The sequence below is a fragment of the Erithacus rubecula genome, assembly GCF_903797595.1.
Source record: "Erithacus rubecula genome assembly, chromosome: 4".
NCBI classification, from domain to species: Eukaryota; Metazoa; Chordata; class Aves; order Passeriformes; family Muscicapidae; genus Erithacus; species Erithacus rubecula.
The window spans coordinates 53,968,868-53,996,357 of record NC_136686.1 but is presented as its reverse complement, the minus strand read 5'-3'; the positions used below and the strand labels follow the sequence as shown (position 1 = coordinate 53,996,357).

The 27,490-nt window shown below is 35.0% G+C and overlaps 1 protein-coding gene across 1 annotated transcript in view; it reads left to right on the top strand.

Moving 5' to 3' along the window:
* Nucleotides 1-27,490, top strand: part of TBC1D22A (TBC1 domain family member 22A) — a 135,763-nt gene that overhangs the window by 48,757 nt on the left and 59,516 nt on the right. Inside the window, exons 10-11 of the mRNA XM_079303965.1 lie at nucleotides 8,837-8,912; nucleotides 21,532-21,659. Of these exons, the coding sequence (XP_079160091.1) occupies nucleotides 8,837-8,912; nucleotides 21,532-21,659 (204 nt within the window). The remainder of the gene's footprint in view (nucleotides 1-8,836; nucleotides 8,913-21,531; nucleotides 21,660-27,490) is intronic.

The following is a 27,490-nucleotide window of genomic DNA, read 5'->3' as shown; positions in this document are numbered from 1 at the left end:
CTTTAACTTTTTTAAAGATATGTTTTTCTTGGTTAAAGGTCAAATAGCTCAGTATTTTGTGTAGTATTTTTAAAATATACATTCATTTTCTCACACCAATTCCTGTAACCAATGCTGGCTTGCTTATTTCAATCTCTCAGAACTCCTAAATTTTTAAGTACTTGACCACATAGCAAAAATATGTGAAAAGTTATAAAGAAAAAAGGTGAGAGCTTGAAATCTACTGAAAAGGAAGAAAGCCAGGTGAAGAAATGCAAACCTTCCAACTATTTTATCTTCTTCTGGAGCATCATTGTCACTGGCCTGTTGCTTTATTTTTTTGCTCGGAAAGGAAGTCCACAGATTAGGTAATTTCTCCTTAAAATTAGGGTTTTATACAAAGGCATCAGGTACTGAGAAGCAAAATATGGAAACCAATTGCAATGGAATTAAACTGCATAGATGAAAGTTTAAGCTGTTATATAAATGAAATAGGGTTGGATGTATTCAAGGATGTGCTCATCTATCAAAAGAAGGCTTGAAAGATTATGCTAGTAGTGTGACTAATGATGTTACAGTTAATTCAGTGCAACTGCAGTGCTGCTGAAATAAAGAGTTTCTTGTTTTTCTTCTCCCATTCTCCTGCTTTGTCTACTTTGTTTACTTTCTGTAATTCTTTAACAAATAAAAGTAATGTAGTTGCAGGTTGAGTTGGTTGGAAGAACTAACCCTGTTAGTTAGTTAGTTACTCGGGATACTGGTGGACATGGCTGGCAATGTGCACGTGAGCACAGAGAGCCAGCTGTGTCCTGGGCTGCATGCAAAGCAGGTGGGCAGCCATGTGAGGGAGGGGATTCTGCCGCTCTATCCTGTTCTTGTGAGACCCCACCTGGATTGCTGCAGCCATTTCAGGGATCCTCAGCAGAGCACAGACATGGAATTGTTGGAGTGGGTCCAGGGGAAGGCCATGAAGGTGGTCAGAGGGCTGGAGCATCTCTCCTATGAGGAAGGGCTGAGAAGATTGAGGTCACTCAGCCTGGAGAAGAAGAGGCTCTGGGGTGATGTTATTGTAACCTTTCAGTAGTTAAGGAGGCTTTTAAGAAAGCTGGAGAGAGACTTTTTGCCAGGGCTTAGTGATAGGACAAGGGGCAACATTTCATACAAAGTAGATTTAGATTGGACTTAAGGAGTACATTTTCTATAGTGAGGGAGTCCAAAAAAGTTGTGGATGTTCTCCTCCTGGAAGTGTTCAAGGTCAGGACTGCTGTGGCTTTAAAGAGCCTGATTGAGCTGAAACTATCCCTGCCCACAGTAGGAGGTTTGAACTAGAAGAACTTTGAAGATTCCCAGTAGGTTCACTGTGTGTTGCTGTAGTTCTGATTGTCTTGCATTCTGGATGCACAATCATTTTTCCCTAAAAATATGGCATAGAAGACTCCTATGTGATGTATGTGATGGTTTTGTCTGAGATGTCTGAATAAACTGCACAGAGATATGTGACATGTGGTGACTGCAATCAGAGAATCTCTGCAGAGTATTTCCATTAATTTATTCATCAATGTAAGTTTCGATTTCATGTTGCCCTACCAGTATTGGATAAGTTTAAAGAGTGCACTTTGATAACAGGGTCATCTAGTGAAATTTTTTGGCTAATATAAGCTAGATACATTTTTGGTGTGTTTTGTCTTTTCAGTGCAGAAGGGAGTAATGGAAGAATGATTGCATGATTGTATTTGTACCCCTTTCTTATTCTTAACCTAAAACTCATTTATTTTTCCAATCCATCCAGATGGTCTCATTTTCTTGATTCTAGAATTGTCGAAGGTGTTATTAAGACATATGCATTTCTTGCTCAAGTTTTACCACACACAGTATCTATTATTCCTTCATTCATCACTCATCTTATCTCCCTCCCTTATGTATCTAATGCAACTGTGTATTTTTAATATAAGAATGTGTCTTTGAACCACAGAGACCTGTGCTATAAAGTACAGGAGTTGACTTCGGGCAGCAGGACAATCATTGCCTGACATGCATACAGTTCTCAGCTGAGAGAAGAAATAAAACCTTCTTCAAATCATCTGTCACTTTAGCAGATTCCTCTGTGCTGTTATTTTTGTCATCTGGAAGTTGCTATGCAAGTATGTTTTTGGCTCCAGACAGAGAGTTTGCAGAACTTTTCCAGTAGTTAATGTTTAATCTTGTATGATAATTTAATCTATTTTTTGTTCTTAGATTACTTTGCATCTTCTTTCTCTCAGCTGTCTCTTAAGTTTAGGCTTCTAAGTGACTGTGCATATATCATATGAGTTTGATTAAAGTTTTAAAAAATGATCTAACAAATACTAGGACTTTTAAAATATAAATTTATTTCTCTAAAATATAATTTAATCTTGAAATCTGTAGTTGTCTTATAGCAATCAATTTTGGATGATAATGTATGTAATGAATGGTTTTTCTTTTCAGTGCTTCATGACTCTGTGCTCTAAATTTTTTCTTTAGTTTTTGTCCCAGAAAGACTCTGCCTCACTGCAGTTGCTTTTTAATTTCAGGACAACAAAAGAGATCTTCTGAAAACATAAGAACATGGGATAAATCTGTGCAATGTAGGCCCAGCTCTGAGGTCAGACTGAGTTTCTCAGGGCTTTGTCCAGCTGAGTCTTGAACCCTCAAGGACAGACTTCACAGTCTGGGGGCTAACCTATGCCAGTGCTTCCTTGTCCTTATGTTGAAATTTCTCCCCAATAGGCAGATGGAATATTTTTTGTTTATGCTGCTTGTCTCATCTTCCCACAGTGCACCACTATTAAAAATGGAGGTTTGTCATCTTGGTAACGTGGGTTCTATCAGGCTGTGATTAGGTGCTTCTGGAGCTTTCTTCAGGCTGAACAAATCCAGTTTCCCCAGCCTCTCAAAGAGCACGTGCTCCATATCTCTGAACATCTTCGTGACTTTTTGCTCTTGCTTCAATTTATTCTGAAGTTTATTATCTTTTTCTTGTATCAGGGTCCCTAAAACTGGATGTGGTATTTTAGATATGAACTTGAAATACAATAAATTATTTTTAAATATTTGAAGGAAAATCTACACAGTAAAAATTGAACTCTGGAACTGTTTGATTAGAGAGGTTGTAGAATCCTCATCCTGGAGATTCAAAACCAGAGTCCACATGGCCTTGAGCAGCTTGTTGCAGGTGTCTTGGCTTTGGGCAGTGCTTGGACTTTGAGGGCCTCCAGAGGCAGCCTGCATTCTTGCAAGAACTGCTGATTTATGCTGATTTTTAAAACCCTGCTTCTGAGGCTGTGTGTGGCCATATGCAAAATACATCTTCCATGTCTGTGATAAAGCTGGTTGTCTTTATTACACTTCTAAACTGTAGATGATGCATGAGCATTTTTGTATTTTCATCTGTGGTTGTTCATATGGGAAAACCAGAATTATCCCATGAGTATTTTTTCCATGTAATTAAGTAGACATATCCATATATCCAGATTATTAACTCTTTTTTATTACTAAATTGTCCTTTCTAATGCTTTCCTCAACAGTGTCTCATTAACATTCAAGTAAAAAGTTCACATTGATCTGTGCCACCTGAAAATGTAATGTTCATGTATAAAATAGAGTATAACTTTTCATTTTAATTTTGAATATACTGGTAATAAAATAACCAAAGGGAAAATACATGCATTGCATAAGGATCTAATCAGATATATTAAAAGTAACACTAAAATATTAATATAATTATTTATCAGAGCATGGTAATTTATAGAATAAAAATGAGATAATTCATATCCAGGGACTGGTGTGTGCTGAGGTACATATTAGCTATTTCTATGGCTGATTAAAATAGCAAGATTTATGACCTTCAGAGGGAATCCTGCAGAGTTCTTTCTCACTCTGGAGTTATGGAAAGTTGTTGCTAACATATGCCTAAAGTCTGTATGATAAAAGGATGGAAGGAAGGAAGGAATGGTGCTCAAAAAGTCTTTCAGAAGTCTGCCAGATCCAGTAAATAACATGAACATGCATTTCAAATGTTGAGAAGTATGTGCAGAAAGAACTCTTCTGAAAATTCTTCGTAGAACCTTTACGATGTTTATTTTAAAGGAAAAAACAGGTCATTCATGGCTTTGTACCTTTTTATTGAACTCCTTCACAAGTGTCTTGGTTATATCTGCAGTTCACCTGGGTGGTTAGTTTAGGACTATGCTTAACTGCAAATCTATTTTCTGTGTGTATATGTTTCTTAGTCTTTCTTTGGAGGCTAATAATGCAATTTTCCAGCCTGTCATTGAGAGTAAAATTTTCAGGAAGAAAACAAATATATTTGTAATCAGTAAATGAGATACACTGTGCTATCAGTATATTATGATTTCTAGGTCTTATCCAGATTTGAACTGTTGTCTGGCTTATTCTGTAATCCAAAAATTTACCCTGAACACTTTTGTCATTGCTACTTTAACAGTTTCTGTGTTTATAATACATCCACTTGTGTAAAATTAAGATTTGATTAGACAGACCAGTCGAATGTTGGATCTTTGGTTATGACTCTATGGATGCTACTCTAACATTAGAATCAGTACCTACATTTTAACAAACTGTTGCTTTTTTATCCTGTTATGTAGGAGTAAGTAAGATACTGTTTTGCATGTAAAAAATTTTGGGCTGCAGTGCTTTGGAAATATTCTTCCTACTACTTAGGATATTTTGCATTTTGAAAAGACAGGCTTAATAATGATTGACAGGACTTTTCTTCTAAAGGAAGTGTTTTGGAATCATTATGGGACATGCTATGGACTGTGCTAACAACACAGTGCAGTACACTTGTGTGTTTGTCTTTGTGCATCCATACTCTCTCTGTCCTGAATTGTATTCAGGAGTGAATTTACATTATAATCTCTATCTTCAAGACACAATTTGGGTAAACTGTGCCTCCACTGGTGGTGGAAGCACATGATAGTGGTGGCTATCATGATCTAGTGTCATGCTTCCCCTTCTTCTGCCCCTATCTTTTTGCATAACTTCCTGAGCAAGGTGAACCAAGATTTTTAATAGGAGTTTGCTTAGAGAATTCAGAAATATGTGAATGAACTTCTTAAATTACTAAAAAAGAAGAATTCAGGAGATCTCTTTGTGACATAATGAGGATAAGAAAATCTTTTTCTTTCTGTTGTCATTTGTTCTTATGATACTATATTTGAACATGCTAAATTGAAGCATAGGGTTTCTTAAATATGCCTTGGTAGAGAAAATAGACATCCACGTCTATCTGTCTGTATGGTTTCTAAAGATTGCTTAGTGTATCCTCTATATTTAAAAGCTCTGATCTCATTGATAAAATGTTAAAAAGAGTAAATGACACATGAAAACTTTTTCAAAACTTCCCACTTGCTTCTGTAAATGTTTCTGATATTTTCTCCAGTATATTGTTGGTGAACATTGTTTATGACCTGAAAAGGTTTCTCATCTCAGAGGTGTTGTGCCTATGCCTCTGCTTGGCTGAAGTCATTATGTCAAATTACTGACAGTGTTTTTTTCTTTTTATTTGGCTGGCTCTGTTTCTCCTTTGTGATGACATGAAAGATGGTTTTCCATTCCTCTTCAGCTTGCTGCTTCTTCTTCTAAAATTATCCCATAATCACCTATTAGGAGAAAAAGATGAGGGATTTTCTTCTGCTAGTGCCTGTGAAGTCTCTCTCCCCCTCCCTCCCCCTCTCTGGGAGGACAATCCCAGTTAAATTTGTTATGAGCATTTTTCCAAGTTTCTTTAATTTAAAATTTCTCTACCCTTAAAAAAAGTACGGAATTGTTTAATAGTTTTTAAAATGCTTACTAAAGTCTATAATTTTAGTGTTTTATTTTAATTTGTAACAACTAGGTTTTGTGAAATCCTGCCAGGCCCTACTTGCAGGGGAGTAGGGTGGTTATACCAGCTTCTACAGAGTAAGTACAGACTAATAACACAAAAATTTGAAGCTGATGCAAGTTTTGGTCTCTTGTGACATTATAAAGTCCTAACCTTCTGTATTGTAAGGTGAAACTAATTATGTGTCAGTCTGAACTAGATATTATAACCATTCAGCTGTGAAGTAGGTTAGCATAGTTCACTGAAAGTGTGTTGGAACCTGTCTGAGCAGAACGTCAAGGAATTTAGATATTCATGGCACACCAGTGCATGAATTTTTACGTTTATCCTGGATTCTTGTGCATACCCATACATATATTTTGTCATATCTGAATGCTTACTGGAAAGTGTCAAGAACAGTGTTTAGAAATAAGCAATGTTTTATGTGAACTCCTTGTTTTCATCCTGATAATTTTTTGTTATATTTCCTCATTTGGAACTTTAACCATCCTTAATGAGCAAAAGACAAATTCTGAAATAGTCATAAGTAATTAAGAAAATAATTGTCTTGGCTCAACTGCCCTGAACAATAATTCATGAATTTTGTGCGTTTGGTATGTTTTTTCTTTTCAGTTTTACTATTTTTCCTTCATCTGTAAACACAAAAGAAGCAAGAGTAGTGGGTAACAGAATAACTTTTACATTTACAAAGTCTTTCTCACAGTTTCACAAACTCCAGGAAGTCAACTACAAGTGTCATAGGAGGGCATATGTACAACACAGTTTAATTAGAAGAGAATTCTGGGGAATGCAATAAAGATCTTTCCAGTTTAGGTGAGTCAGCACAAGTAGAAGAGTGACCCCCAGCTGTGTTCACTTGCAGCTGAAATAATGAACAGAAAAATAAATAAGCAAAAGATCAAATGTGGTGAAAAAAAAATTTACCTGTTTTCAAATCAAGATGGCAGTTTTGGGTTGCATTTCCAGGTTTGTATGGCATAAATTAGGCTTTGAGAAGGAAAGCAGTTTCAGATTCATAGATCACAGTCAAGAGTTGCACTACCTGGGGAGAGAGCTAATGACCGAAGCACCAGTGTTTCAACTCTGTGTTGGCTTTCAGGGTTAAATACAGGAACATTATTTTATAGAACAGTATATAAACATTTTGGGCTGAAAATATGTGAATGCAGCTTTTGTTGTTAGAGTACTTTCTGTAAAGAAAGTGATTATGATTTCCTAAAGATGCTGTGCCATGGATATTATCCATGACTAATACAGGTGTTTGTCACACTTGTATAAAAGGCAGTGTTCCAGTGCATGGGATAGTTTCTTTTTCCCTGAAATGAGATTATAATAGATCTGAATTCTGTGTCAATCTCTACTTTCTTTCCATTTTGGTGCTTTATTGCTTTAAAAAGTATTCTCACATTCTGTTTGTGAAATAATGTCAACAAGCTGAAATTGTTGCCTATTTTACATGGTGGTTCCTGTGGAAAATTTAAAAAATCAGGGAATTATTCTTGCTTCCTCATCCATACTGTTTTGGTTTATACACTGAGTTCTAATATTAATTACTGTGAAAGGGCTAGTGCTAGACCAGTAGAAAATTTCTCTATAACTTTAAAAATTGCTACTACTGTGGTCAGTTGCAAGTGATCAGAGCATAGTAGAACCTTTTGATACTTTTTGATACTGTAAATTACTTTTTGACTGAAATACTTTGATTTACAGAGTTATTAGTGTATCATTTTGCCTTGTGAAGTTTTAGGCTTCACACTTTTATAGCAGTTTTACAGAATTTGAAGATTAAATGGCAGTTCAGTTTTCTAAGTCAAATAAAACCTAAAAACCCCATGTAAATAAAGTCAATAAGACCTTTTTTGGTTTTAAATAGAAAAACTTATCAGGATACATAAAAATCAACTGATAATCATCTCTTTTACTCCAAGACCAAGTTAAAATTTGAAATAATGTGAAGAAAATTAATATTTTAATGTAAGTGAAAAATGTTTAGGGTAATTTTTGAGATTACTTAGCTCCCATTGATGAAGGCATTACTCAAACAATAGCAGTTGAGGCAAAACATCCTTTACCCTGATTTTCTATGCATGTGGTGCTTACACAAAAAAAAATTCTACATGACAATTTTCTGTTAAAATACATACATATAGTTTTATTTTCTTGAATCTCTCAAGAATCACAGGAAGACAACTGTAACAAAATGAGCTGAATGGAGAGGTTGTCAATTAAATATTCAGAAACATTGCTTTATATTTAAGTAATGTCATTATTTTAAAAGATTGATGTCTTTGGGTTTCAAGCAGAGTTATCTTTCTTGCTCTTATTATTTCATACTCAAGTCTATATTATTGTGCTGCAGTCCACAAATTAAAAATCCATTTAGAGTTAATTGATTCAAAAAAATATATCCAAATATAATGCCTTTTTAGCAGCATAGCTTGTGTGTTAGATTTTGATTAATGATATTTACTGTAATCTTCGATTCAAAACAGTTAAGAGTATATTCAAGCAAACTTTTGATTTCTTATACTGCTTGAAATTATTACTCTGTACTTCAAAAGATCAAATTCTTTCCCTGTCTCTGATTATAGGCTACATTTTAGTATTTCCTACATTATTTGTAATATTGTAAATTTCCGAGAAAAAGAATCACCTTAAAACTTTCTAGCATGGCATATTGTCATGTAAGATGAAGACCTTTTAGAGCTACTTGGGTTTCTGCAATAAAGTAACTTCACTAGATCGGCAAGTAGAGAGCAATTGATGCAGGAATAGCTCTACAGGATATACTGTTAGAGGTGGGGTCTTGCAGGACTGTACAATGTGATGATTTACTGTTTTACTGTAGAAGGAGACCTAGGAAATGTAATCACAAAACAGAAACACCATAAAAAAGCCAAAGAAAATTACATGGATTTAGAAAAGTGACTGAAAAAAATATACCTTTTTTGCTTTTCTGCAACTAATACTTGGATGTGGTCTCCTCTTTAGGATAACTACACGTTTGCACAGCCAGGAATCCAGAAGAAGGTGAAGATGTTGGAAGAGCTTGTTAGTCGGATTGATGGTAAGTCTCAGAGGCAAACAAATTTTGAATTGATGTTAAATTAAAAATGCTTATTTAAAATGTTTGCAAGAAAAGCCAACATCACTGCAGTCAGCTGCAGTGGTGCAGTAACACTGCCTTCCTCAGGTGAGGTGCCATCATTAGTTTGTGGCACACTGGCCTTTGCGGATCACTGTCGTGTATCATTTAAAAGAAAGCCACTAGAGCATGAGCCTCTTTCATTACTTTTTATTAAGGCAATATAATCAAAATTCAATGGCAATTTCTTTTCAGCAGAGTAATGACCACATAGAAAAGGCAGCCAGTATTCATTTCGCATTAAGCCTCAATGGTGGCTGTAATGCAGGCGAGTCACAGTGGTTGTTTATGGTTGTCCTTCGGCACTACGTTTTGTGCCTCTGTGCATCATTTTGCTATCTGGAATGCTGCATAATTTCTCTGTGGAATCCAATTAATTATGAGCTCTGGAAATAATATCTTTAATTTTATAGATAAATTACAGTATGTGCAGGGGTAATTTTAGATTATGCTTTCATGTTTTAGCAGCACACTTTGAAATATTTTACCTTCATCCTTAAAATAATTCCCTTCATGAAATGCTGACTGTCATATAGCTAGAACAGAGTTTAATTAAATGAAATGCAAGAGATAATGCTTGCTCATTCTAAACATACTCTCTTGATAGTTTGTTAAATTAATGAAAGAGTATTAACAAAATGTTGCCAAGCAGAACCAGGCATATATTTGCAACACTAGCCTGTCAGTGATGACTTAGAAAAAATATTTCTTGTGTAGCTTTATATTTTATAATCTTCTTGGAAACATTAATTCCCTCATTTTGTTACATATAATGTGAAGGATTTTTTGTGCCTGTGCTTGTCAGAGGAGATTTTGCCTGCTTGTATGTATCCTAAATATTTGATAATGGTCTTTGTGATTTTCTAGGATATTAAGATATTTTTAATGATCAAAAACTAAGGGCAGGAGAAAAATGTTTGTGTAAAATTACACTATAACCTTAAATGCATGTAAAATTTTTTGTTGTAGATAAAGCATTGTTGTAGACTAGCATTTTTGAAAATGCTAGTGAATATGAAAAATATAAGGGCATATTTTCTGTATATTTGGTAGCTAAATATTTATGTTAAAAATGTTAAATTTAATATTAAATATATAGCTATAAAATATAGTATATTTTGTTACTTAAAAATAATCTAACTTCTTGTAATGGGACTTTTTATATGTAATTTTAGTCTTGCATCAATATTGATGTTTACATTTCAGAAGCAGATGATTATACATTAAATGAAGTGTATAATTAAAATTCCTATAAATAAACTTCCTTAATTTGGTCAAGGAACATTTTTATATAAGCAAATTGTTTAACCAAGTTTTTAAAATTAGAAATAGCATCCTGATAGTCAACTTCGTTGTTTGATTGAATAAAAATATTAAGTATAATAAAATATATTATGGTTTAGCTTAAGGAAAAAAGAATTGCTAGAGTTTCATTTGTACCTTCAGTACTTTAGGGATATAGTTCAATAATTTCTCTCAATTATTAGGTTTATAAGCATTATTTTTAAAGCTTCACACTTTAAAAAAATAAATCAGTTGTAGCAAATAGTTTTGTCATCTTATACTGTCCTTTGATCACCCTTTCATCTGAAAGTAATACGTGTGTTCCTTTTTTTATCTAATTTAAAATAAAGTTGTGAGGCCTTTATAAATATTTTGTAGTTTTCAGTAGACATCATGAGTGTTTACTAGTAAATATTGATGGAAATTTAGAATTGCATAGATTATATGGGGCCTCTGTAAGTCAGTGTTCCAAGCCTTTGCCCTTGCCTCGATTGCTCTTTATCTAATGGGTCAGGGCCAGTTTAGAGCAGGCTCTGCAGAGCCTTGCCCTGTTGAATTTTGAGTAATTACGAGGATGGAGATTCTGCAGCTTCTTTGGATAAGACTTTTGGAAGTTTGACTTCTTCGACTGTCATTTTTCTTTTTATATATAAATAATTATTTTTTTAATGGAACCACCTTTTATTTTATCTCAGTGTACCTCTGAGAAGAATTTGGCTCCACGTTCTCTGCATACTCCCACTAGGTAGTTGCAGCTATTCATAGAGTTCTTTTTAAGGCTGAGCAAATCCAGTTCTGTCAGCTTTCTTTCATGTGTGAAGTGCTCCAGCTTCCTCTGCCCCCACTGGGCTTGCTCTCATGTGTGCCAGTGTCACAGAGCTGGATGTAATGCTGTAGACATGGTTTCCCATGTGGTGAAAACAGAGGAGGAACCCCTTCCCCTGGCCTCTTGGCTTCTTGCTTAGAAAGATGAACATTTGCTTGGCCTTTCTTGCTCCAAGGACATTCTGGGCTTGGGTGCAGCCTGTTATCCACCAGGTTCCCAAGTCCTTCTTGGCAGCCTTGGCTGCTTTCCATCGATCTGTACCCAGTCAGTGCTTGTTGAATGAGACTGTTCCATCCCAAATAGAGGACACTTGCCTCTCCTGAGCCTCAGGAGGTTCCTCTTAGCCATTCCCTCAGCCTGCCAAGTAACCCTCAGTTTCCGTGTGTCCAGCACTCCTCCTAATCTGGTATCATTTGCAAACAGAGTCTACTCTATGTTATCAACAAAGATATTGGCCCCAGTGCTGCCTCTGGAGGGATACCATTAGTAATTAGTTGTCAATTGCATTGCTGATCACAACCTTTATAATACAGGGGTACAGTTAAAAGTTTTGTGTAGAAAAGATACACATTTCTTATTTTTCTTTAGGCTATTTCTTTTTGTCTAGAAGACAAAAATTTATTTTATTTTTCAAGAAACGAACCCCTAAGTATGTGTAAGATTAAAATAAATTAAATATATAAATAAATAATTGTTGTTAACTAGACAATGGTGGTTGTGTACTGCAGTCATAACCTTGGATGACTCAGCTAAGGGATCCTGAATTTACTGTTTTTTTGGTGGAATCATGACATGGTTTGATGGATATTGTGGTTTACTTTTCATTTCCTTTTTGCTTTTGTCTTTTTATTCTGGGCTTGCTATATTGCAGTTAAAGGGAAATGTATAGTTGATGTAAATTCAGTGGCTTTGCTTTTTGCAAAAGCCTCTCGTGATCTGTATTGGCTGTACTTATCCTAAGTGCTCATCAAGGTTACTGCAAGAAAATACTGTTCCTGTTGGTGTCACATTGTTTTCTTGGTGCTGAGTAATTGCATGGTGAAGCAAATCTTGATGTAGTAAGTAGCTGTGTGAGTGGATGAAGCTTGTACTCCTTATTTGCTAATAATAATGGATTACCAGTGTATTAAAGATGATGCTTCTGCTTTGGAGAGTGCTAATGCATTGTGTCAGTGATTCAAGCAACCTTCATTAACCCAGCCTTATGGATCACAACTCCCCTCAAAGTAACTGTTCTTGTATGTACACTCCTGAATATTGCAAAAGACTTCAAACAGACAAAATACTCTCTTAATTTAATCATAATCTCATTCTGCTTAAGATCCAGAAAATAATTTTGATAGATTGTGTATAATGGAATTTTTTTAGTCTGTTAATGGAATGTTGTTATAGATGAGATGGAGTTTGAAGATAAAACATTATTCAGTCTCATTAGTCTACTTGTCATCATCATTCAGATTTTTCTCAGAATTATACAAAAAAAATTGAGAGTAAGGATCAATAGGTAGCTCAATAATATAAGGAATCTCTTATAACTAATGATCTTTTCTGTCTCTCTAATGCCAGTAGAGCCTCTCTGCTCTAAATCATGAACCATTTCTCATGGTTTATAAAAGGTCATACTCACATGGCACACTGTCTTCCACTTTTACTTCATTTAGACTTGAAATCAGAGACATGGTATAGGAATGCCCAAATTAATTCAGGATTTGTGTTTGCAGAATTTACAGGTGCTTAGCACTTGGCTGGTGTCATGCTTGGAAGAGTCTCAACTTCTTCAATTTACTGTAAGACAACTGGTAATTACATGAGAGTTTGAGGTAGCCATTTGGAGAAGGCTGAGCATTTGTAGCTAAAAGTACTCTGGGGATTCCATAAACATTGATAAAAGATATTAAAATCATGTGGCATTCCCTCCAAATTAGCAATAAGGCAGTTCTAGGGAAAAAAACCTTAGCCTATTGTAATGTTAAATGTTTTTTTTTTTTTTAATATGTTGGCTTCTTATTACTATTACAGAAAATTATAAAGCCAGCATTGACAACTCAGTGTAAATATTCTGCATCTTGTGTGGGAATAAGTTTGAAAAGATTTTTTTCTGCATCTTTTTGAGAACAACTCAACTCAGGTTTTGCATTTGTGTTCTTCAGTCTTTTTTCTTGTAGATAAATAAATTCTATTATTACTGTTTCACATTCTTTCACCAAAAATCAGCAGTAATTTTGAAGAATTTTCCCTTAAATTTTAGTAACAAGAGATGGAAAAATGCAGAAAATAATTAAAAATTATAGTTAAAAAAGATTACTGTTGCTATAGATATTTTCCCCCTTCTCTTGAAACTGGAAGTAATAGAAAAATGCCTAAGAACATAAAAAAGTGCTACATTTTAACCTTCTCGTAAGGAACTTTATCTAGAATTTTGGATTTTTTCCAAGGTTCAGTAAAATCTCAGAATTTCTCCTGTTTCCACTGTGAATGCATCTTCTGATCATTCTGATCTCTGTTTTGGAGAGCTACCACAACTATTCCTACATATGATGGTTTCATTAGGACAATTTCTAGTTTATTTCCACTTTATTGCTGTAAAGAAAAAAGGTTTTTTTTTTAAGAGGAAGGTATTTTTAGTGCAAAATTTAGATTGTTATATTTGGATTGTTTAAAAGAATGGCTTTTAATAAATACTAAATAGTATTGCTTGAAGAAATACTACTATTATTATCATTAGTAGTAGTAGTTATTCCTAAGTGCAGTTAAATTGCTGTTTCAAAAAAGCCATGTTGTATTAAGAATTTTATAAGTCGTGTTTTTCTCATTGCTGCCATGTTTTATATGTGTTTTCATTCACACCAAATAACAAATTAGATAATGCCTCTGGTCTTAATGTTCTGAGCAAATTAATCTTGACTCTACTAATGCTACTTTCTTTACTTGTTTCTGTCTTGGATTACAAACATCTTGGTTGGCCCATTATCTGAACTTCTCTAGATGCCAGAATTGAGGACTTGTGATGAACTACTTTCATGTTGTGGCCTTAAATTAGTATTTTGCATAGTTTTCCAATTCACATAAAAATTTTAAATATAACTCTTGTAAATAGTTATGTTTGTGTCTAAATATGTGCTGTAGTCAGTTAAAGCTCTTTCATTTTTATATGCATTTTTATTTGACCACATTGGAAAAGCTTATTTAATCATGCCATTCTATGTACTTCTTATGCTTTGAAATATTTGCTGTAGGTATGTCTAAAAGGATGGCTGATAAAGCTTTTAATATTTATGTATAATATATTTTCTTATTTAATTGGAGAAGTTTATAAAACATCCTTTGTTAGAATAGGATTAGCACTAGTAGGATTATCCTTTCTAAGGTCTGAGTTTAGTTAAGAGCAGTGTGTTTTTAATGGGCTGCTAAAGTTTTAAATGTCCAGACTTCACTTGGGATTCTTACAGTTTCTTCTTTGAATATTGTGTGGATGTTTTGCATTCAGAAGTTTCTTGTCCCAGGAGATAAAGGTGCCAATTCCCATGGAACTGTCCAGTGCTCCAAACACAAACAGTTCACAGTTCTGGTCAGAACTTAATTTCATATGATGAGTTAAACCAAAAAGTACTTAGAGATACCTTATGAGTAGTTTTAATGTTTCCATAGTTTCTGAAGTACATTCAGTTTCTCTGCTGGTTGGACTTTTGAAACTGCAGAGAAAATAGTTTTACTTTTTTCTTTAGGAAAATCTGACTCTTAAAAAGGCAAAATGTCAACCAAGACTAATACATTTTCTTATTAATCCATTTACTGTTGTTTAATCAGAACTCACAGAATAAGTTATCTGTTCAATAGATGCGATATAGATTAATTAATTTGGTTTTTAATTGGAACCTTGGGTGTTCATACAATGAACTGATAATGAAACTGTGGTAATAGATGACATTTGATCTATCTTTGTTACGTGTTCAATCATGCTAATGATTTTTTGGTTGATGGTTAAAGAATGTGTAATGTATGTGCAAAATTATGTTCATGTTTAATTAGATTGTAAAACATTTTACAGACACCAATAATTTTGAATTAGGATTGTGTTGAAGTATCTGGAATAAAAGAGCTCTAATTACTCTTTTGCAAGAGCTGCAAAACTGGTGTTCTCAGTCAAGTGAAAGCATTTTAAATTGGAAATGGACATAGAATTTCTTTAGATCTTACTGCTGCTGTTGAGAATGGACCTTGTTTATTGGTCCGTCTTTCTCTATCACGTTGGTGCTGAAGTGATTGAAAATCTTGTAAGCATTTCATAATTGTTTTAATTAATTTGCACTCTGAAGCTCTTTCTCATTTTAATGAAGCTATTTTATTTAGCTCTCTAGTAGTTATTTTATATCTGATTTTATGGCTGTAATTACCGTATTATACTTTAATCCACTTGTAAGTGCTGTTCACTGGGCATTATAATTAATTAATGTATCTTTTAAATAATATTTTTATGTTTTACTATGGAGATTATATTTGTATGCTGTTACAGAGTTCAGAGATCTTGGCAGGAGTTGAGACTGATTGTAAAGTAACTGCTGTAAGTACTTTAAATAGCCAAAACTTAATGTTTTCGTGGCAAATTAAAAAAAGAAAAAAAAGGGAAGAAAAAATATGTTTCACATGATGGGAAATCTAAAAAGTGTCAGGCATAAACCCTTTCCTGAATTTTGTTATGATTTAGAAGAACAGGCTAGAGAAGTCCAGTGATGGTACTCTAGAAGTTTATTATCAAACATATGTTTTCCTATTGTTTGTTGCACTTGGAATATTAAGTTAGAGGTCCATCTGGAAACATGGGGTCTTTATTAACTTTTAACTAGAAGGGTACATATTTCTTGATTAGTGCTAAATGTTTTTCCTAATATTTTCCTCCATTGGTGTCATATACTACAGAATTGTTACTTCCATTTGATTCCATGAAGCAGCCAGGCCTTACCTTCCCTTCTCTAATATTTTCTTTTGCTTTGGTATCAGTGTCTTGAGCTTTGCCATGTTAGCATATTGTTATGATGAAGATACTTCTCAGTCCTAGCTATGAGCTGTACATTTAGTTAGCTAAATTTAAATAGACTATTATCTTTAAATTGTGGGCCATGAGGAGAATGTAATTGGTGATATTTCTGGATTTCTGCCAGTGATATTTTCATTTTTAGGACTTTTCAGTATATTTTTTAATGCCTTTATTGTAATTTTTCACAGTGGACAATTGTAACTAGTTATAAAAAATAAACCAAGTCTTCAACAAGGTATAATCAGCATGTAAATATTTGACTTGGATCTCTACTATTGAAGTGGAACTATGTATCATGATGAGGTCTTCTCTTGAGGTGCACATTTATGGTCTTTGGAATGTCTTCTTCAGTCATCAGGAGATTGTTTGTATATTAATAATAGTTACTATACATAACTACAAATAACTCATTGCTAAGCTGTAGTCCTGACAGAATTCCTTTTGTTAAGAATTTGCATTGGGTATTGTAAACCCTTTTCTGCATCTGGTAATATTTGGTGTTTGAGATTTTACTCCAGACTTTTTCCTTTGTGTCCCATAAATATCCTGGCTTTGAACAATGTAGAAATTATTCGAGAGAGACAATCAGATTAAAAATTAGCTTTCAACAAACAGAGTACTAAAAAAGAAAGCAGTCATTGATGGCTGGTGACATGGTTTTTTCTTTTGGACAGCAAGGTTCTGTATGTGGAAACTGTAACACAGGGATGGAGTGTACCCTCAGTGAGTTTGCACAAAAGTCAGGTGGGAGTGGTGATCTGCTGGAGGGTAGAAGATTCTGGAGAGGGATCTGGACAGGCTGGATCAGTTGTGTGAGGGTCAACAGTGCCAAATGCCTGGTCCTGCTCTTTAGTCACAGCAACCCCTGCAGAGCCACAGGCTGGGGCAGAATGGCTGGAAATGCCTTGCAGAAAATGGCCTGGGGGTGCTGGCCAACAGCTGGATGAACATCAGTCAGCCTGTGCCCATGGGCCAATGCAATCCTGACTCATATCAGAAATAATGTGGCCAGCAGCACCAGGCAGTGACCGTCCCCTGTACTCAGCACTGGAGAGGCTGCACCTCAAAACCTGTGTTCAATTTTGGGCCTCTCACTGCAAGAAAGATTTTGAGATGCTGGAGTGAGTTCAGAGAAGGGCAATGGGGCTGGTGAAGAGCAGAGTCTGGAGCCACTCCCTGATGAGGAGTGGCTGAGGGAGCTGGGTGTGTTTAGCCTGGAAAAGAGGCTCAGGGGAGATCTCATTGCTGCCTACAACTGCCTGAAAGGAGGCTGTAACCAGGTGGGGATCAGTCAGTTCTCCCAAATAACAAGTGACAGGACAGGAGGAAATGTCAAGAGGAAGTTGTGGCAGGAGAGGTTTAGATTGTATATCAGGAAACATTTCTTCACCAGCAGGATTATCAAGGACTGGAACAGGCTTCCCAGGAAAGCGTTTGAGTCACCATCCCTGGAGGTATTTAAAAGATGTGTAGATGTGGCCCTTAGGGACGTGGTTTATTGGGGGGCCTTGCAGTGTTAGGTTAATTGTTTAGTATCAAGATCTTACAGGTCTTTTCCAGCCTAAATGATTATATGATTCCATGGAAAACAGGAGTGCTAACGTCTTTCTATAACATGTTTTTGTACGTTAAGGGTCTATGCAAAAAAAGCATTATCCATACAAAGGACAATGCCAATAAGATCCTGTGGCAAAGATTGGCTCATTTTTTTTCTTTCCTTTTGCTTTGGTATCAGAGCAGTTACTATTGCACTTTTAAAGAAAAATTGTGTGGCTTTTCATGAGAAATACTTCCTTTTGTTGAACGAAAAGGTCTCTTTATGAGAGATTGTTAGCTTACCTGCATTTCAGATAATTTTTAACACTTAGTCCTTTTTATATTTACAATGAAATATGTATAAAATATTGAAAAATAGTGTTAAAATCAAAGTGTTCAGGGTATGTAATATGACTGAAAAATAAACTTTAACTAATATTCAGAATTTCAAAAGTAGATCAAACATCCAAAACTATTGCTAGGTTTGATAGGAATCTTTGAGTAGAGGTGAGCACCTAAAGGCTAATGCTCTGAAACATTGAATTGCACAGATGGATGTGGTGACACCATGCTGTGCCACAGTAATTTGGCAATTCATGCATAATCTTACATTATTTTGCAGTTTTTCTTTGCCTATGTGTAAGCTTCCTAGGGACTTGTTCTAACACCATCAGGACAGCAGTCGATTGAGTTATTTCAACAGGTTGTTTCTATCCTTAACTGTTTAGTTCATGGTTCTGTAACCATGTAGATTTTAATTTTGAATTCTGTGAAACAGTATAAGATGCTGACATTGAACATGAAGAATGAATATCTTATGTGTATAGGTATGAGAAGCACCTATTTAAGGTGCTAAATGTGATAATTCAAAATAATGTACCAATTTGTGTATTTAATAAAAATATTAATACTTATAAATGGTTTTTGTCCACAGTTTACCTATTTTTTACAGTGTGCTACTTTGGAATACATCTCTGTAATGTATTTTATTTTTTATTCAGAAGAATTCCTTCAGCCAAACTTTATGTGTAGATTTATTGAAAGTGTTGGGAAACTTACAAAATGCGATTTTTATTTCTTTTGAATTTTGATTAAAGAATTGTTTTTTTAACTGTAAAATAATTTTGCTATCAGAAACTGCAGTGGAAGTAGTTTTTATAAAATACTTGAAGTCTTAAAGCTGACAGTAATTATATATCTTCTTGTTCATTGCACATACGTACTTATTTCACTGAAATGGAAAATCTAGATTTAGATTATGCTGGTCCAAATTGCCTTTATCAGCAAATTAACTTCTGCTTACAATTACTTACAAAGTAGGAAGAATTAGCTTCTTTACTCAATGCATCTTCTATTCCAGTTTTGCATCAATTAGGTTTAAACCACAGAGTTTAGTAATCCATTTTTCAACTTGTTCAGACTAGAATGCAACTTCCAAGAAATTCATTATGCCCATTAACTACCATAGTTGAAATATCCCAACTGGCACAATTTATTGTTCTTCATTACTTACTTTTAATGGCTACAAACAGCCAAATGAAAATTATTTCTGCTGTGTGAAGAACAAAAATTTTGTGAGTTAGTAACTTCACTTAGAAATAAAACTGCCTTTTTCTTTTCTATCCTGTTTGACGTACTAGATTATTGAATCATAGTAATCTGTGATGTAGGTATCCAAATGTGGCATTCAAATAATAAATTTAACCCAGTATCTCACTTCAGTGTATTTAACTTGCAGCTAAATTTTTCTAAAGCAAAGCCAGCTAAAGCAAATTGCAATAGTAATTCAGCATGAATAAGTGATCTACTAATTTCCAGTGCTCAAAGGGTGTGGTGAATGAGGCTACATTTGGCAGGTGAGCATTCACCAGTGCTGTCCTTAAATGTTCAAGTCTAAGGCCAGCTCTGTTCAATATTTTTATCAGTGATCTGGGTGCAGGAGTTGAATGCACCATTGCTAATCCTGCAGGTGATATTATACTGGGGGCACTGTTGACTCTTGAGGAACAAGATGCCTTGGAGAGGGATCTTGTTAGATTGGAGCAGTGATTAATTTAAGATTTGAAAATTTAGCAAGAACAAGTTACAAGGACCCATGATGAAGTAATTCTGAGCACAGGTATAGACTGGGAGAGGAGGGTCTGGAGAACAGCCCTGAAGAATGGGGTCTGGTTTGTCCTGGCCAGGAGGGCAAATCCCACCCTGGAGTACATCAAACACAGCATCAGCAGCTGTCAAAAGAGTTGATTATCCCTCTGTATTCAGTGTTGGTGCAGCATCACCTTGAGCACTGTGTGCAGTTGTGGACCTCACATTTTAAGAATTTGTCTGTATTTGTTTATTTTTGTATTGAGGAAGGGTGTGACTTTAGGAATGGGGGTACCAGGTCTGCTGAAGACTGCTTTCGCCACAGATAAATGGAAAATGCTGTGAAGAAATACCAATGCTTAATACATTTTTATTTTCATTTTGATATTTGTTTTCAGTTATCATTGTAGACAAGCTGTGATAAGTGGACCTCTGGAGTAATCTGTTGTGATGTTCTTATTTAAAAAAAAAAAAAACCAAAACAACCAAACCCCTAATTTTTGATTGTTTTTAAAATCTAAAAGATTTCTACTTCCCGCTTCAATGTTGACACAACTGTTTTATATTGGTGGACACTTTAATGTAGCCAAAAATACATCTTGAGGGGAAAAAATTAACAGCTTCAGTCTTTATTATAATTTAGTATCACTTAATTTCTGTTACCTTAATCTCTAGGTAACGTTTCCTGTAATAGTGCTGCCATACTCTTGGGATTATTCTTCTAATTAATTTAGTGGTTTAGTGCCTTTTTAGATAATTCTTAGATTTGTAAAGTTTGGAAGATGAGCCTTTACTTATTGTTTTAGCTGCTAATATACCTCTGTAAATTAGGATGAAGGAATGAGCCTGTGTTTGTATACAGAAAAACAGTAGAAATGTCTTATTTAGGCTTTAACAAAGACTTCTTGTCATAAATTTGTCCAAAAGAAGACATTAGCATTTCTTCACTATTTGTCATCTACACCATGCTAATGTTATACTTGAGCCTGTAACTAAACCTATTAACAGAATGTCTGTGATGCTTTTTGCAGAAAATTCTCTCAATATAGACAATCCATGTAGTAGATTAATTCTATTGGCTCCAGCAATAACCCCTGCAAGTGATTATCACAGCTTTTTTTATATTCTACAATAAACATAGTCTGTGAGTGTAGTGGCTTAAAAACCATTGATTTGTATTGGTTTTATTTGCATTTATCTGTAATACTAAGATATTATTTAAGATGCAAATTAGTTAATTTTTCTCACTCTATTTCCTACACATTAATCTCGCTTTCTCTTGTCTCGAATGCAACCTTTACATGTCCTTTCCTTATATTTTTTACCACCTTAATTTTATAATTTTCTTTTTGAGTGCCAAAATTTTATTTTTGTGGGCCATGTTATTATGTTATTTGGAAACCACATTTCTTGTAGTGTTGCTCCAAATAATTTGTAGCCTAAGAAATTAGTGAGGATATATATACCTAATAATTTCATGTTATAACTTTGTATATTTTTGTGGTATATTGTAAAACTCTGATCTTAATGTTTTATTAAGGTAGTGCAACTCAGATCAGGTATTTAATCCATCTAGTGGTAGAAAAATCAGTCCAATGTAATGTTTAACTAATTTATATTTAGAGTGTTCTCATTTGTTGTGAGAATTTGCATGGACCACCACAAGTTATTTCCTTGAGACTGGAATAGTATTTTATTGTTTTAGACAGTGTACTTGATACTTCAAGATTTCAGAAGGGTTGCAGTAAACTACCTGTTTATTCTGTCTTCAGAACAAGTTCACAGGCACTTGGATCAGCATGAGGTGAAATACTTGCAGTTTGCTTTCCGTTGGATGAATAACTTGCTGATGAGAGAAGTCCCTTTACGTTGTACCATCAGGTTATGGGACACGTACCAAGTAAGTACTGTTTTAAACCTCCATAACTCTGGTAATGTGTTTTGGACATGCCAGTACCTTTGTGAGTGGTTTTTCTTGAACTTTTTGCTTTTGTATTATCTGAGAATCACCATAATAAGAGTAAAAAAAACTTCAATGATCATTGCTACTTAGAAACATTTAATGTCTTCAGTCTTTTTGCCCTTCAAAGCCAAGCACTTGATGTCATGATAGTTTATAGTACTAAAATGAGCACTCACTCAAAGTTAATGTCAATATTCCCTTATGTCTCTTCAGAAAAGTGAAATTGTGCCTAATCAATGCCCTCCATCGATTCTGAGTTCCAGGCTTCTTATTGTCCATCTGCCTAACTGCTCAGTCCAATATTAGCCTTCAGTCTTCAGTTCTCAGCCTTTGTCCTTGTCATGTCTTCTTTCTTACTGTTTGTCCAGACAAAACTCTTTATGTTTCTGACCTCTTATTGTGGTAATTCTTTTTCCTCAATAATTTCTATTGTGAAAGAATTGATATTTGAGAAAAGCAGTTTACCCATTCTTAGTTCTATTACTAGATGTTCCAGCAGTTTCTCGTTGGAATTTTTGACTAAATATTTTAAATTGTATGTCCTTATCTACCAACTTAGTTGTTGAAGTTAGTGGGGGAGGGGGATAGTAATAATATTTTAAATTCCAGAAGAATTTTCAACTGTATTGGTCAGTAAATATAAGATTAACTCATAATTTATGCCTTGTAAAGAAATGTAATATGTTTAAATATCATTGTCTTTATATCTACTCATTATGTAGAAATGTTCCATTAGTTTCATACACTTTAATACCAGAATGTCTACTTAGATCATCTATCCAGACCTGTAACAGAGGGTGAAGAACTACTTGCTCTTCATTTAATGAGCCCAGTAAGTTGTTTCAGTGAAGTCTGATGATATCTAAATCTGATAAGGACATGTTAAGAAGAGAGGACTCTATCAGTTCTACTGGTAATCTGTTCTAAGAAATGGTATCCTTGCAGTTTATCTTCAACAAATATCTGAATTGGACAAGGCTATTGTTTCCATCTGAGCTTCTTTTGCTCCCTTTGCTTCATTACAATATCTGTTACTCATTGTGATATCTATTATTACCTGGAATTTTATTCCAGTGTGAAATATTTATTCTTTATAAAGCCTTCCTGATAATTTGAAAGGTTGAGCTATTTAAAATATTTTACTGTAACTAATTTGTCTCCTTTTGAATAATTTTTGTTGCTGTTGCTGCAGTATTTCTAGCTGAAGGTTTCCTGAAGGTTTTTTACCATGCTACCTCTAGCACTGCACTTGGTACCTGATAATTAGCCTTACCTAGATGACAAAATCATGTAAGAGAGCCTCCTTAATCCAGCTAACTGCCCCTATGTGCCCCCAAAAGAGATATTTTTGACAGAATTTCAATTTGAGCTCATCTCTGAGCTATGATTCAGATAATGTTGGAAATTTTCCTTTGCAAATGAAGCCTGGGGTTAATTTCTAAAACTGCTGCCATGCTGAAAGGAGCCCTTTCTCATTGCTAGTCCATAAGCACCTCTCAAGTTGTACTTCAGTGGGATCTTTATCCATAAAAAGTGCTTCTTTTAATTTAATCTATTAAAAAATCTGATGTATTTAAACTAATATTTAAAAGTTTAATACTTAAGTTTTTGCATGATATTTCCAAGGATATCTTTTAAATCAAGGTTTCTTCAAAGTATTTATATCTATATGCCTATATGGAATTCTTACACACAGAGTGGAGACTATTTTTATGTATTAAACAAGCTTAAGGAGTAATTCTGTGTTTTGACTCAGCAGGTGCAGCAGGTCTGTGCTGTTTTCTAGGTTTCATTATTTAGTAGACTGTTCTGTATGCGTGTCTTGTCTAATAGTATATTTAAAAGCAATAAGGATATCTTAATGTAGACACCTTTTTCTGAAACAACTTCAAGCAATTCCTCAAGCTGCTAATCAGATTTAAGTTTTGCTTATATTACACTGGTTATCAACCTACAGTATGGATCTTTTCACCCTGATATAGTGGATAAGAAATGCAGTGAACCTGCAAGAGCCACTAAAGTTCATGCAAAGTTTTTTTGCTGAAGTGTTAAGCAGTAGTGTTACAGATTTTTACCCAACTTGTCATTAAGCTATTCTGTTGCCTGCAATTTCTAACTTAATTTTTTGCAACTGTTTTAGCAATGCTGCTTTCTGAATGGAAGACACTTAAGAGACAGAATTTGTTCAGTTGGTTTTCTTGTCTGTTTCATATTTTTAACTGTGAAGCCTGCTATAGGCCAAAATGTCTATCATTTAGAAATATATTGTTAAAGATGTTTTTTAGAGGGTTTAGCTATGGATGGAGCTGTGATGTTGGATTTGAAAGAGAGATGTCGAATGAGTAAAAGCTAGAAATACAATTAGCTTTCCAGATACAGATGGGAGGAACAATCCTAATAATAATTGTAGGGGCTGAATAGAAGTTTAAATACTTTTCTCCCTGTACTCAAAGGCTGATTGTCCTGTTATAAGGCTTGGTTTTGCTACCTTATGTGTGCTAAAGCAGTAAATTAAGGACACATGGGAATTCTGCTTAAATTTACAGTGTTTTACTCTCTGCTATTTCAGTGGGTACTTAGGATATGCCTGTATTGACTTTTACCCCCTGATATTCTTGAGAAACTGTAAAAAGCAATAGCTTTGCCTAAAGTTTCAGTTCAGAAAGGTAAACTAATCATGTTGCTATGTAACATCAGCAGGGACTACAGGCATTCATCCCTACAGTGCTGTGTTGGGCTTTTGCTCAGACTCTCCCTGCCTTGTGTCTCCTGGGAGGGGATGGGGCATTTTGAAGGCCCTGTTTACAGGCATCTCTATCCTAGTGTGTGTCATGTTGTGGGAATGGCACAGGAGCAGCAGCAGGTTCAGGATGGGTGGGACAGCCAGATTCCTTCATGTGGAAGGAATAGGAAGGCAGGTGGAACTGTCAGATCCCTTATGTCTGCACTAGGAGTGCATTCTGTTTCCTGCAGAAATTCAATGAGAATGGAGCAGTGGCACCTTTTGAAAGAGAGGATCTGCCGCTGTTTTCATGGAAAATAATTTTTTTTATCTTTTGTCTTTGTCTGTCACCATTAAAGCTGAAACCATACTTTGTTTTGCCAAGCTGCCTGTTTCCCTCTGTTTCAATGGAAAAATAAATATTGTGTTGTTTCCAGTTTAAATTCTAGATTGGTGATTCTCACAGCAGGCCCCAGTTTCTCATGAACTGCAGCAGAGGGTTTTCAGGGGAATGACAGCACACTTAAATAGTCTGCTGTTGTGTGTTTCCCAGTGTGAGAGAGAACTGCTGTTGGCTGGAGGTGTTGGAACTGTGTTCTGTCTCTCGGTATTTGTTACTGTTCTTCCAGTGACTTTGTGAGAATAGAATTGGACACTTTAATGATGTCCACCTCTGTGGTAGAGTGTGTGGTAGTAACAGTACTCTGGCTGAAGTCATATTCTCTGTCTAGTTTAATTTACGATTCATCGGTCAGTTGTTAGAGTCTGGGGAGTAAATCATTGAACAGGTCCAAAATACTTGTACTTAGCTAGTTAGAGTTGAGGACAGGACAAATTTGGAAAGGCTCCCAAATCCTCCCTGCAGTAAATACTCTGTCATTCTGTAACTGTATCTATGAAGTCCACTAAAATACATCATTGTCTTCTGAAGAACTGTATAAAATAGAAAAAGTAAAGGCATTATGCATTTTGCTTTCAAAACATATGTTGAGAAAGCTTTTTAGCTTTAAGTATTTAGTTTGATTTATTCTTTAACCTGAATTGCATTTTAATGAGTGAATTATCCCACTTCTTCACTTGTTTCAGACCTTGTTCTTGTAGTGTTTTTGGGGTTAAAAAAAAATACTGCAGTAAATACTTTGTAAATTATTTCTATGTAGAAATTGCTTGCTAAGTTATACCCAGGACATTTAAAATTTAAATCCATAGAACTAATACTGTTTAATATGAATGTTCATGTCCACAAACCAAAATAGTGTAACATAAGACCCGAGTTTTATCTTTTATTATATCTTGCCTTTTTATTTTATATGTTGCCATATTTTTTGGCACAAAGGATTGGTAAAATGAAGTAGCATGATGGCTGAATTATTCAATATATATAAGCATTTAGCGTATTTCTATGGACTTCGAAAATGCAAGTTAGTTTTATATTTGGTTCTTGACAGAAGGATGCTTTGACACCATTTTAAAGATTGCTTTGCTATTTGAAACTGACTTTTGTGGGCCTCTAACACAAGATTCATCATACTGTACTAGAAAAGGTGGAGACACCTCAATGCTCAGCATTGGTGCTGTCTTACTCTAGATAAGTATTTTATATGCTTATCATCAAATCTTAGTATCCTTTCCTCAGGCTAAGAGATTTTATGTCAGTTTCCATTGAAGTTTTCATTTTCATTTATTTAAATTCTTAAAATGTGTACTGTCCTTCAGGCACTTGTAAGATGCACTGTTTTTATGTAGCTGTGTACTCCTGTGTTGGGGGATAGAAATGCCATTTCAATGGTCACAGCTTTTCCCAATTCTTCATCCTAGACTAGAAATGGCAATACAGGACTTGAATGTCAGTGCTTAAAGCAGCATAGTGTTTAGTTTTGAGTATCAGTATTTTCACTGCTTAAATATGGAGTTCAAAACTACATTTGATTTGTAGGCAGTTTGCAGCTGAAAGGAAGTCTCTAACAAATGCCATCAAATAATCTGCATGCAAGATAACAAGGTATTATACTGACTGGTGATTTAAATAGGACAGGCATTTTCACAGACATTAGAGTACTTAATTTTATTTATTTTTCATGTAGAATGGAGGGGATGAATTTTTTATGAAAGTGTTTACCTTCTGATCTGGTGTTCTCACATAAATTACCTTTTTGTGCTATCATTTGTCCAGTGTTTCCCCATGTAACTCACCATAACAGTAGTACCTAATTCACAGGAGAGACACCAACACAGGTTTCATAGCTAAAAACTTGCTCAGTAAAAAATAAATTGGAAAAGGAGAATAAAGTAGCAGTTCTGTGTGTTAGTTTTCAGTTCTAAATGCACGCTGTCATATGCCGTGAGAATGTTTAGAGTTGAAGTGTACAGCCTAATATTTTCACCTGCCAGGAGGCATTTTTGTTTTGTGCCATTTAGCTGACTGCTGTATTGCCAGCTCACCAGTAAGCAGCTGATGCAGTTGACATGAATAATGCACTCAGACTCATTGGAAACACAAAACCAGGGAGCTGAGGCAGGTACTGTTTACAGTGCCCTGCTGTCCTACTTTGCAGCATTGCCCTATTCTTATGTGAGGGAAACTTTAGTGTTACTAAGGTACCTTAAAACTTACTGTGCAAAATTAGGTACAAATGAAAAAATTTATAAAATCCTACCATGTAAAATGCAAAACAAAGATTAACAAAAGACACAGAAAAAGGCAAATAAAATTTGACAGTAATAGTGAGTTGATTTACTGTCTCACTGCTGAAATAGGTTTTTCTTCTAGTTTCTGTTCCCCTCAGCTCCCTGGCAGTATCTGTTAGTTTTCTTCACATTAGGGAAGTGAGGAGACTGATGAGTACCACAGCCAGTGCAAGGGAGAGATGATGAGAGAGCAGAGCTGTGATCTCAGCCCTGGTGTTAGATCAGTATGATGGCTTGTCCTTATTTGCCATCTTTCTCAGGATTTTCTTTCTTGGTAGATAGTACATTTCTCAGGTTCCATCCCTTAGACAAACTTCAATAGGGAGCACCTGTTGCTGGTGGAGCCTGCTGGTTTGTA